Source organism: Phalaenopsis equestris, unplaced genomic scaffold (assembly GCF_001263595.1).
Source record: "Phalaenopsis equestris unplaced genomic scaffold, ASM126359v1 Scaffold000224, whole genome shotgun sequence".
Classification (NCBI taxonomy): domain Eukaryota; kingdom Viridiplantae; phylum Streptophyta; class Magnoliopsida; order Asparagales; family Orchidaceae; genus Phalaenopsis; species Phalaenopsis equestris.
The window spans coordinates 2,963,228-2,976,624 of record NW_018164666.1 but is presented as its reverse complement, the minus strand read 5'-3'; the positions used below and the strand labels follow the sequence as shown (position 1 = coordinate 2,976,624).

The window sequence follows — 13,397 nt, the reverse complement described above, 5'->3', positions numbered from 1 at the left end:
TCCTCCCAACTAAACGAAGTAGTATTAATTATAGTCTATATCTCTAATCGATATGAAGTATAAGTATTTATGTTTGGTTTGTGTAGTTTAGTAGATTGTTTAATCTGTGTACGGTCATTGATCGAGATTTACTTGAGTCGAATTACATAAATATCGATATAATTTTTTATTATTTTTCATTATTCTTGTAATTATTGTGGTTCATCATATATAAGTGGAAGTCCGCTCTCTTTTAATTTGAAGAAGATACCTTAGGAATATGTTATTGATAGAGTTTCATCATTATCTTACTAAGATTTGAGTCAAGTTATAAGAAATCATAAAGAGCAATTTTGAAAAAAAAATCCCCAAGGATAGAGATATAGCTAGAAAAAACACAAATCGATCTCATCAATGTCATAAATATGTAAATGTCCTCGTGCGTGCGAATAATAATACCCTCTTAATAGCAGTGAGATAAATTCAACCATAAATAATATGAAATGTATGTAAATTGCCTTGTTGCAGTTGTCTCTTCACAACATTTGTAATAGTAAGGCGAGTTCTTCAAACTAGTAACTGAAATTTTTGGGTCCCTTGATTGATTTCAATATGTCCGTAAAATGTTTTGATTGAACTTATCAATCATGGCGACTTGAGTCGGTTTATAGAGAATAAGGCAATTAGTTGGGTTAGATCAGCTCACAGTTATCAAATTGTAGAACTCAATTTAGATTCATCCATGAACATTATCAATCAGATCAGGTTGTGTGGATACAAGTATATAACTTCTATAATAACATGTTTGATAGGAGCTCCTGGCCAGTTTCATTTTACAAATGCTGCATGGAGGCTAATCAAACTATCAAAAAGCTAATATTTTTTAATGTATTGTTAAGTTCTGAAGAATATAAGCCTGAACAACATGGCTTAATTCTAAGACCAAAAAAAATAGGGGCAATTACATACAGCCCTCTTGAAACTTGCTATTTACAAATCGCCACCCCCTTTATTCCTTTTTTGAAATTCTCGCTCAAATATCAAAATTCACAATAAAACCCCAATCCATATTTTTTATTTTTATCATATTCTCAATAGTTTGATCACGACACACGAAAATACATCGGTTCTGTAGTTCGACGAAGTCATCTAGGTGGTTAATTTATAAATATCAATGTTTCCGATGATGTCTATGTAATTATCCCCAAATATTTAAATATATATATATATATATAATTTCCCTTCAATAGTACATGCTGGAACTTAATTTTGATGGGTGAGAACATGCATGCAATTACTGCTGAAGCAGTATTTTTATAAAGAAGAAGGGGCAAAAATATTATTTTAAATTTAAAGAGATAAAAGCTTTTGTTTTACACATAATTATTAAATAAATTTATTAACAAAATGTTTTATTACATGTAATAATGATACAGCGATGATGTTAAATTCTAGAGACTATTTCAATAAATTTATATGTTTATTATGATGCAACAGTTGGAAAACAAAGAATAAATGCACCATGCTTAATAACTCGTAGCACATTAGTTAAACATAAAATAAAACAGTGATATTTAGCTTTGGCATACATACCTACCTATGCATGAAAATATCAATTTCACTTTCAAAAGTTAAAATAGTGATATTTTTTTTACGTGAGATATGTAAATACATAAGAATTGGGTGATAAGTATGTAAATGCCGCAAAAATTTAAGGACTTTGGGCATTGTATTACGTCTTAATTACTCTGATGTTAGTTAAGATGGCATATTGGCATGACATCTTGATTGATACTTGATGTCTTGCATTTAAATCTTGTTTTTGACTTACTTGATCATGATTGGAGTATGATATTGGCTTTAGTCAAATAATAGATGTGTTGTTTGTTTTACTTTTCTTCTCCTAACAATAAATTGATTGCGTGTTTGTTAATTTTGATCCATGCTCAGAAAGTGGTCACCATCAAATATGGCCTAAATAGAAAAAGCAAAACTTTAAAAGTGTAGAGGCTGCTAAAGCTATTTTAGCCGTATACTTTAAGGAACATATATAGTTTGGATTTATCCTCTCTATAGGTGAACAAATTTTGGGTCTTTTCGTTTAGATTTTAGTGAGGTGCTATGGAGTAAATGCAGCTAGCTCATTGACTTATCAAATGGCTTTATTTCAAGAAGTAATTTTGAGTTGGATTGCTGATTTGAGTCTAACTACTGATTTTTTTAAATTAAAATAAGTGAAATAAAGCAAGATAAAAAAAAGGAATTAAGACATGGCAAGCAAGAGATACTTTTAGTTTGTGGAGGTCTAGTGGTAATTGAAGTCACTCCAAAATTTTTTAAGGGCATTTGGATTGGCTCTCAAGATAAAAAATTTTGGTACAAAGTTATTTTTGAGAGGAAATCGGACTTGACTTCTTGCTTGTATTGTCACTTGAATGAGCAGGAGGGTTTGGTTTGTTGAAATATTCGGAATAAAGATGTAATATTCAACTTCAAATGATATGGTTATCATTGATTCCAAGTCACTTGAGGTTAATGTCAATCTCAAGGTTCAATTCTACATTTAGACCTATATTATTTGTATTGATCGGTAGTTCTTCTGCAAGTCATAGAAATGAAGAGCTTATTTTCTACGTTTAGCAACTAAATTACCTTATTAATAATCCTCAACAAGTATATCCTCTTAAACTCTTAGGTCAATGGGACAATGGAACCTAAATCATTGGTTGGACCTCTGTAACAATCTATAGCAATGGATTATTTCATTCTTTTGAAAACTCATGATGCAGATTTTTCTAATGTTTCTCATGATTTCACTCGTGTTGAGAATTTTACATTAAAAGTTATGCTTTTTTCTATCCTTAACATTCACAAGAGACTCCTATTGTCACTCTTATAGGGTTGATTGCTAAAGAACAAAAAAAGATTAATTCTATGCTCGCTTTATCTACTTTATATGGTCATTTAAGTGTTAAAAATCATGATTTTAAAACTATCAAATTGCTTTTATAACTTTGTTTACCATGTACGAGGACAATGCTTCTTCGGAACATTCTAATTACACATTTCTCACCAATAGATGGTGTGTAGTACAGGAAAAACAACTAAAAGCGACTGCCTATAATGTGTCTGAATTTTTGAACTAATTTCTAACGGTTTAGCGATGTTACATTGATATTTTCTCTTCTGATGACTTTCCTACAAAATAGGCCATAGCTTCCTAGTGAAAATCATGTATGAGGGTTATTACGTCTAAATCGACAGTCCAAAGTGCTTGTTCATATCGAATTATAAATTGACAGACTAAGTTTGTCGAAAATTCAACAAGTCGGTTCTTCCAGGTTGCAAACCCATAACTATTTGATATTAACCGTTGGTTTTTAAGTCATTAATAACGAATGTGCTTAATGTCATTGGCAAGCCGTCGAAACAGCTTAATACAGCGACTGATGTCAAAATTTCTCATTTATGTTTCCTACACGCACTCGAGCTCTGGAACACATGTTTGCCCCCTCTGATCCCATTTTCTATACACTGCATCATTTCTCAATTTCTTACAATCAAATCAAAATTAATCTCGATTCAATCATTCCTGTAACTTTTTATCTAATTTGAAGTCTACGTTTATTTTTATTTTTATTTTTTTTTGCGTTTTCAGATTACATGTTTTCGAGAAATTTGATTTTTTTTATTGAGGTTTTGTATGAATTTCATTGTTTCTATGATTGCTACATGCTTAGGGCTTCACTCTGATGTCTTCTCCTAGATTTAAGGAAAATTTACGTAGGTTGTGCACAATTCTTATGTATTTACATATCTCACATGTAAACTTTTATATTTAGGAAAATTTACACTATTGCTTTAAACCTATGCATGACAAGGTGTATTTTATTGTTAAAAAATGATAATAGTATTATTCTCGTTGTGATATCAAAAATTAGAATGCTATTTGTGTAAATGAGAGAAAAAGATTGTTATATATGATCGCCAATTTAAGATGGCTCGGTTGAGTATTTTGATGAAGATGGTGAAATGAGAGAACTTTGATATTTTGTGCTGGAGTTTTCATGCTCTTTATTTTTCTAGAAGTTTCTAGAAGTTAATGATGTGTGTTCAGCGAGTTCGACATCTTTTTTTTAGGAGTGTGCACCAATATTAAGCTCTTTGCCAATTTATTAATTGAAATTTGAAAAGCTTAGTTCAATCACAAAATGTTTGTGCGCACTCCTAAATAAAAGAAGTCAATCGTCCCCTCCTACCATACCAACATTATCATCGGCTACGACTGTAGCTCCGTCTAGTTTGGTGACGAATCATATTGTTGTTGTGGATCAAGAAGCATCACACAGTGACAGCAATACTTATCAGCTTGAGCCTATGGGACTGACAAAAGTTTCCCTTTCTGTTTACCACATAATTTGGTGTTTTCAGTTTCAGTACTTTGTAGATTGTACATAATATAATTATCATACTTTTGTTCGCAATTATGTGCACTAATTAATTGTCATTTCCTTGTTGTTGATTTTGTGGCTTGGTGAGAATGTGTTTGGCTCACTACTCAGGGCTTGCGATCCTCTAGATTGTCGGAGGAAGAGCGAGCAAGCCAAATAAAGCCGACGCTTTGACTGTGAAGACATGAGGGCCTCCAAGCATACTGGCGGAGCACTCCCACATACAAAGTATAAGAGGAGACTGATAAGAGTTAATTTATGCATTAGATCTAATTGTAAATTAAATATATGCTAACTATTTTATTACACTGAAAGAATCTAGAGTTGGAATGAGATCCTGGTACTATCGAGTTACCCGTGTGCACCCATAGCAGCAGTCAGACCTAGCATGGATCGACAGTAAATCCAAGCGACTGAGGTAATTCACAAGAGTAACTAGTATACAATTCAAATAAATATTGCAGTTTATTTAGTCTCTAATTTTCCTTAACCAATTCTGTGTAAGAGACCTTCCAAAGGCTGAAGGAGAACCGAACCCAGTAGTCCGGCAGTATTACGATCCGAGGTCGTTTTCCGTTCAAATACAAGTAGTGAAGGGAGGCTGCTAGAGGTAAGAAGAATGCTCATTTAGAGCATCCACTTCTGCCACCAGGAGGAGAAGATGCTTAAGCATGTTTTCGCATTTACCATACACATTGAGACCAGAGTTGCAGCCCAACTCGCTCAAATGAGGTCGGAGATGAGGTTAGAGATGGAGTTGAAAATGAAACCAGAGTTAAATGTGTTCCAGGGTCAAGTAAAGCTGAGAGTTAAGCAGGGACAGTCGATGATTTTGAGGAGAATGATGAGGAGGGGGACTAAGGGGGATTAGAGATATTAGAGATTTTTTTTTTTTTTATTTGTCTGATTGAAACAGTTGAAGTGAACAACTTATTTTTCTGTACATGTACTTTTTTGGATAGTTCAATGCATATTTTTGTGTTTCACTTTTGCGTTAATTACTATTATTTTACTTTCATAAATTCTTAAATTGGTAAATTATTTTGTGTTATATCACATTGGATTTGAGGTTAAAATTGCAGCTTTAGAAATAGAAATGATGAAGAAGGATATTTATTTATTTTTCTAATTTTACATTTTTTTTTACGGCTTCCCATGGTGTTTTATGAATTTATTGAAGGTTTAACGACGCATTACCAAAAATCATACCCATCCTGGTCTGATGGTACATTTTATGAATTTATTGACGATTTAACAACGCATTACCAACGATCACACCCATCCAAGTTTGATGGTTTTTGAGTCTTCAGTTGGGATGATCGACAAACAGTTTACAAATGATTTGTTTTTAATTAATAAAAAACGGGTGAAGATCGTCGGTAAATCATTTAGAGATAAAGGTTATCGATTTGTCTCGCTTTTTCAATTACCCACAAACGATTTATATACATCAAATAAATAACCGACTGTTTTAAAATATTAACAGGAGATTATAGACTGTCAGAAATAAGCTAAATTCTTGAAGTGATGGAAGGGGCAGAAAGAAAGATTGTAAGTACTCTCAGTATATTATATATATATATATATATATAGTGTGTGTGTGTGTGTGTGTGTGTGTGTGTGTGTGTGTGTGTGTTAAAAGAAATGGCAAGAGACTATTATACGAGCCTCCAGCCACTCCTAATGTGTCTAACTATTCGAGTACCACCTCCGTAAGGCACATGTCGCCAGAGAAGATTCGAACCCCCAACCTGAGGGGTCTTACACCAAGTATGCCAACCAACACGCCGGGGTACATGGCACGGTACATGGCACACACACAGATATATATAAGTTTCATGCACTATGACATCTTGAATGTGGACATGTCGATTCGAAGAGAGTGGGGATGACTATTGGGGTAGAAGTCTGGACAAAGAGTGGCTGCTGACAATATTCTAAAATAACATTTTTGGTAAAATGATTATTAGGATAATAAATAGTTTGACATGACTATCTGAGAAATCCTTCGCTATAATTGGTGGAGTTTTTTTTCAAATTTAATAATTTATGTATTTGTGACGATTGACGAAGCGTTCCTAAAATGGAATGGGTTGGGCCAAATTACCTTGCCTAATATGAAATTGGTCATCATAATTAATATCAACGGTTTTCCTTCTGTAATACGAAATGTAATTTGAGAATAAAAAGGCAGAAGTTAGTTAGCATGTGGCATCCCAAATATGGAGTTGATAATTTAAAAGTGGAGAGTGATCATGGAGATATAGGCCTAAATAAGGAGTAGCTTCATCAGCACTCTATGATTAAATTCCATAATAAAAAAGGTAGAAACTTACCACAATAAGATAAAGTTAGCCCCCAAATATATGAGATCAATAGGAGCTCTATGGTTTAGTGCACTAATTATGGAGCACTTTCTGGATTGTTAATTACGCAAAAATACTAGCTCTAAATAGGTTTAAATTCTGGTATTAAGTGTCAATCAATATAGTCTAAACAAAGTGAAATAATTTCTAATTTAATTAATGTAAGTTGGGTGACTTGGGAAAATAGATTTTAAGCTGGTGGCATGGGAGGACCTACCTTTGGTTACTTGGGTCTATTGTCCCACAATGAGGAGAAAAAATAAGGACGGTCTTACCACAAAAAGAAAAAGTGGGGATGAGATTTAAAATTAGCCAATTTTATTTATAATAGATTAAGTTTACCCCCTCTGGATAAAGAACTTGGTTTCGCTCTTGATTGATGGATAGGATTTTCTTAAAAGGTTGAAGAAGCGACTAAAGATGTCCCAGATGATTCTTCCTTCGGTGATGAAGGCAACACAATGTTAGAATAATGAACAAAGTAATATTGAAGAGATAAAGTGTCTATAGCCATGGGTGAAATGAATCTAGCTCAATAAAGTGGAATGATCTTTAGGCTATGAACAAAGTAATGCAAGAAGGTTAGAGAAGTCATTAAGACTAGTTGATGTAGTCTTCATTCTAGCATAACCTTAGATGAATCTGGTCAAGAGACCAATAAAGATGGCCAGAATGGCCCTACCAAAGTACGTTCCTTAACTTTTACCTTAATCAATATAAACTCCAAAGAATATGCATATAAAAAGAACACTGCTCATCACAGCTGCAAATTCCTCTAACAGAGATAAGACAACAAAGCTTAACAGCAACATATTCATAAACAACCACAACGGACAGCTTATGTGTCTCGCTCGAATCCCGCGCATCTGCATAACGACAATCAAGTAGAGACGCCAACACAAACCTGGTCTGCCCATCATGCCCGCTCTCTCTCTCCATTCCCTTTTTAATATAATATAATCACATCCCAAGGAATCTTAAACAGAACTTATCTAGCCAAAGCCAACCCAAATCTCACTTTAATTATATCGCATCCTCATCATTTGTCTCCTTTAACAGTCAACGCACTCCAAGAGGCACCAACAACTTAATTCGTTTTATCATCACAAAATATAAAATATGTTCTTGCGGGCTAAAACACACTATATAAATAGATAAATACATAAACAAAAGCATCTGCAAGTTGATAAAAGACATTCTACGACGTGCTAATATTAAACCCAAAAGTGTACAAGAACACGAAAAAACATAACCAAAAAAAAAAAAAAAAGTGATACAGGATGCAGAATAGAAAGTTGACTGAAATTTTAAATATATATACTTATATGGTTTTATGGAAAGGGAAAGGGAAAGGGAAAGGGAGGAAAAAGAAAGTGATGATGATGAAGAGATAGTGGTGGTGTGAGCAAGCTGGCAGAAGTCTACTAAGCAAATACGGGCGTCAATCCAGAAAAGAAATTGACCCAAAGACGCCATTATTTACGTCAGACTTTGGTTTCGTCGTCTTCCAGCTCTACGGCTTGGATACTGAGGCGGCGCCCTCCTTGCCGGAAGATCGAGAGAGGTCGTTTTCACAGCCGCCGGCCACGGCGGACTGCACCGTGAGCACCGATAGACTTGGAGACGACGGAGCGTCTCCGGCCCCCGGAATACCCGGGATTAGACTGGCCAGATTGTTGACGGCGCCGGAGCCGGCGAGGAGGCTGGAGTTGGGGCCGCGACAGGAGGCGGTGGAGATGGCGGAGGCGAGGGAGATGGGCATCAGGCAGAGGCCCTTCCCTTGAAGGTATTGCATCGCCGAACCCATGTCTTCCTCCATCAGTTTAGCCACCTGGTGTTCCGTCGCCGGGGGCGCCCGCCGGCGATCCCCTCCCTGGGGCAGCACCACCCTAGAAATAACAAAATAAAAATAAAAGGAAATTTAAAAAGTAGTTGTTAATAAAGCATAAAGCCAGGGGTTTTTGGGTACTTTATCTGGCAGCACGCCGGTCCCTGCCATCCCACTGGCCACTATATGGCAGTCGCATGCCAAAAAAAACAATTAAAATAATGTATAAATTTTCCCCCCAACCCCTCTGAAATGAATAATAAGGAATTTGGCAGCATACCAAATCAGAAATGCCGGATTTACGAAAGGTTATTAAAATCCCTCATATTTATAAATTTAAAATTAAATTTTCGATTTTTCAGCCTAAAATAAGAATCTTTCTATTGACTGCATGTCATTGATTTCTTCTGAAACATCAAAATTATCATCGCGCTTCATTAACGTCATTGTTCCCTAAGCCAACCTTAAATAACGTCAGTAAAGCTTAGGCGATCGATGAAGATGGAGAATCACTAGATGTGTAGTGATGTGTCATGGCGCCATATGCATGGTACTCCCTCGAAAATTTTTCATATTTACTGATAAAAGATACTTCTTTTAAATCACTACATAAAATTTTATTTTATTAATCATTATAATAAAAAGATCGACCAACTTTGACGTCAAAATTATTCCATTTCATTTCACAGGTAAAAGGATAAAACTAGCTTAGTAGGTCAGGATAATATATATATATATGACATAATGGATTAAGCTTGTAACTTGAATCTAAAGAGCAAATGATAAGAAATATGTTCATTAGAAAAATTTAAAAAGAACAAATAGTAAAATAAAATAATATCAACAAAATTTGTCCTTGAAATACATCAAAGAAAACTAATGATGATAATGATGATAAAGGATGAAGCAAAAGGAAGATTAATAAATGTATTTGCAAAAAAAATACGAAATTTACTGGGTATTTTGTATTTAAAGAGGTTTAGGTTGAAATACTTAGTTTGTGCGCTAAGGTCTAAAATATTAATGAATGTATAGAAGTAGTGATAAAAAATCGTAGTCATCAACTTAGGTTTTGAATAACCTTAGGGATAATCTGCATGAGTAATAGTGGAGTACAAATCATGAGATTGGAGTGTTTAGCTTAAATATAGATTAAGCATTAACCTATGAGATTAAAAAACTTTCATCGTGACATGATAGAAAGACTATAAATAACGAATAGTTTCTCATATCGATAATTCTTAAGGAATTCCAAGCAAATATCTCTAAATAATTAAATAAACCGAAGAAAAGTCATCACCTCAGAGGAAATGTCGGCGACGAGAGGAGCAACGGCGGCGGCGCCTCCCAAGCGGCTCATGCTAAGTACCTGATCAACGAAGTGCAGAGAACCTAAATCATCTCTCCAGCTTAGCTAACATGCAATTATTAAATCCCTAATCCAACTTTTAACTGATGGAATTTTTCAGGAGAAGAGAGATTAAAAGGCCGGAATACTTACCTTAACTTGAAGCTGCAAGAATTTCACGTAGTCGATGATCTCATCCAGCATGGAAGCCTTGTCCGTCTGTAATTACAATTTACAGACCCAAAATAATTTTAAAAACTAAAGTGCAAAAACCAGAAATTTAGGGGCGGTTTCAAAAAAGATTAAGGTTCGCCGGCGGCACACGGAGCTGAGGAAATGCGTTGTCGGGCTTTGTAATCGTCGTATTGCCCAAGCCAGATATCGCCGGAGATCGGCAGGGACGTTAATATTTAATCACAAATGTAACTATTAAAATTATAATTAAGAGCTTGCTTCGGATTTTGTAAAGCAAACAAAAAATTAATGAAACAATCTAAAGCTGTTGAAATTCAAAGATAAATATACTGAATTTAGCAAAATTATCATATTAGAAATAACTCTAGTCAATTTATAACAGTTTAATATAATCCTGATAAAAGTTCAAAAACGGTTAAAAATCAAAAACAATAACTTATAAAAAATCATTTTTTTAAGAATAATATTAAATGTTAATATATTTAAATCTTTCGCTACCTTGTTTGCGTTGGGTACGAGTTCCTGAAGAGCTTTCATCCTTTCTGCGATCCGCTCCCGGCGAAGCTGCCAATATCATAAACCAAAAACAAACAAACAAATAAATAAATAAATAAATTGCTAAACTAAGAAATCTTAGTTCTTTCAGACAAAAACAAAATCAAAAGTTCTGTTCCCAACTTCCCGATTAATTATATTTTCCCCCTATTAAATTTTTTCAGAATTTTATTTGAGTGAAGCTTTATTCCTCCCTTCCACAATTACTACTAAAATCTCTGCAACCTCAAACTATATGCAATGGCTGAGATTAAATCTCAATTTTACAAGGACTTACTCGTTCTGCGATGCTGTGTGGATCCGTGGCCTGGCCGCGTCTAGCGCGGACTCGCTGCCGAGGAGCAGCAGGAGCCCCAGAGTGCGGGTGGGGCAGGTACCCCCCCGCCGGTGGAACTCCACCAAAGCTCTGCTGAGGCATTGTTCCACCCTACAGTTAACCGTTTAAAATTATTTGTAACGTAAGTAAATAGTAGAAAGTTGAATCCATTCAGTTTTCAACTGTGTTTGGAAGAAAACCTGAGCCTGGTGAAAATGTTGCGGCTGGTTCGCCGATCGTTGGAGTGACGCACTACCGAATCCATTGTAAAGCCCCTCTGCTCCCTGCGAACGAAATTCAACTACATGTATTAATCTGATAATGTGATGGAGAGGAACCTGTAATAAATTAGTGGATTGGAGTACGAACAGTGGAATTAGGGGATTTGAAGGAAGCATCGGAATCAGATCCGTGGCCGGCGGCGCTGAGAGAGAGCGGCAACGGAGTGAGGACACTGGAGTCGGGATCTGAGGTGCTTGGCCTCCCGCCGATAGCCGAGAGGAGCAACTGCTGTTGCTGCTGTGGGCTGAGCGGCAGCATCATCGACTTTCCTACCGGAGATCCACCGTCGCCGCTGCTAATCTGGTACTGCCGGAGCCGGGAAGCGAGGAGGGAAGATTCGTCGTATCCGGAGGCAGCGGAGGCGGGGTTCGTGAGATCCCATGGGGACTTTGCAAGGTCCGGCCAAGAAGGGATGGTGGAGAACATCTGGTCAAAGAAATCATCGTTGCTGGCTGCCGATGGGTCGAACGGGGAAGAGGAGCCTTGCAAATTAGGGTTCTGGATATGGGGCTGACAGCTACCGTTCGAGAGCTCGTGGAGGGCAATATGGGAGGCAGAGGCAGCTGTTGCTGAGGGCGCGGAGGATCCTGGCATGCCGTTCATTGAAGCTCCCATTGATTGCATTTCTCTGGTGCTAGGTTCCACAAAGGAGGCTCGCCAGGCGAGCCCGATGATAGGGTTAGGGTTTTCCCGTTTGGGGTAAAGGAAGAAATATTTGCAGAAGCGTTCAGATTTTTCTCTGAAGGGAGAAGGAAACGGTGGTAACGAAAAGGAGACGGATAAGAGAAACCGGTGGGAAAAAGGAGAGAGAGAGAGAGAGAGAGAGAGAGAGAGAGAGCGAGGGAGAGAAAGAGTGGAGAAGCAGTGAAGAGCTTTTCGTATCTTTATCTTATTTATAAATTTCAAACTATTTTCTTTTTCGTTTAAGCCCCTGTGCAATTATATTTTGACAAAATGCAAATTTACATTTAAAAGATTTAATACATGCCCGATCTTAAAATTTCAATTTTTACAAATATAAAAATTGAAAATTTAAGAATAGGTATATAAATATATAGGAAATGAGTGGTATGTGTGTAAATACCCCCTTGTCCTTTCCTCCAAGAGCTGATCATCTGTAAGTTTACTAAACAGACTGCTTGGGTGCTAGTGATGAAATCACAATTTAAGTAAAATGAAGGCTAGATTAAAAATTAAGGAGTAATAAATATTAAGTCCTTGAGAAAATTTTAAAATTATGATAAAAATTGTTATTAAATTTAAAATATCGTTAACATTAATTGATTATTAAGTACTTATTAGAAAGTTTATTAGAAATATAGGGATAGCTAGCGTCTCTATTTGAAACCCATTTATCCCAGCACTAATTAGTATTATTTAATAATTAATCTTGATGTATGACCAGATCGAGGCGGCACGAATCTCCACACAATAATATGAAACACGACAAACGAAGTGGGTCCATAGTTGAGATGCATCAGAGCCGATCGAGGGAGACAATTCAGATTATTCAGATAGTAAACACTCAAACCCAAAGGTCATCATAAAATACCAATGAGTAGTTTGGTCATATGACGAGCAAATTGACCTCAAAGCTGAACAAAGGACCAAGGAACTGTGATAGGAACACCGGTGAAGCAAGACAAAAAGATCACATACTATCATCATGTGGTTTCTCTCGCTAAGAGACAAACAAATAGGAGCAATCCGAGCAAGTAAGGGGTCACCCCATCAGTGAAAAGTTTGTTTGTATAATGTATCATGTAAATTATTTTAATACCCATGAGTTCCTTTGTATAAGAAGAGGGCATAAAAATAATTATATATATAGGGAACCTCCCATACCTATAAATAGAGAACCTTTCTCGAAGAAAAACTCTAGATATGTTTTCTACTGTTCATTTTCTTATTTGACTCATCTTACATACGATATTTCTTAGGCATGACTCCTGCACATTTTTTGGTTCAGCACATAACAAAAGGTTAGAAAGAACATTTTTGTGTTCCTTAAGGACCTTCTCATATGCATGAGACCAGATGAAGTCACCAATGGTCGAAGGGAAATCAACCTCAGTGG

At 35.9% G+C, this 13,397-nt stretch overlaps 1 protein-coding gene across 1 annotated transcript; it reads right to left on the bottom strand.

Annotated features, from left to right (window-relative positions):
* Positions 1-8,031: 8,031 nt before the first annotated feature.
* LOC110023589 (transcription factor bHLH69) lies at positions 8,032-12,156 on the bottom strand. The gene is given in 8 exon segments (XM_020723076.1): positions 8,032-8,646; positions 8,648-8,685; positions 9,925-9,993; positions 10,126-10,191; positions 10,666-10,731; positions 11,000-11,149; positions 11,239-11,322; positions 11,408-12,156. Coding segments are annotated over 8 exon segments (1,338 nt in total). The 5' UTR covers positions 11,936-12,156; the 3' UTR covers positions 8,032-8,309.
* Between the last annotated feature and the right edge of the window lie 1,241 nt (positions 12,157-13,397).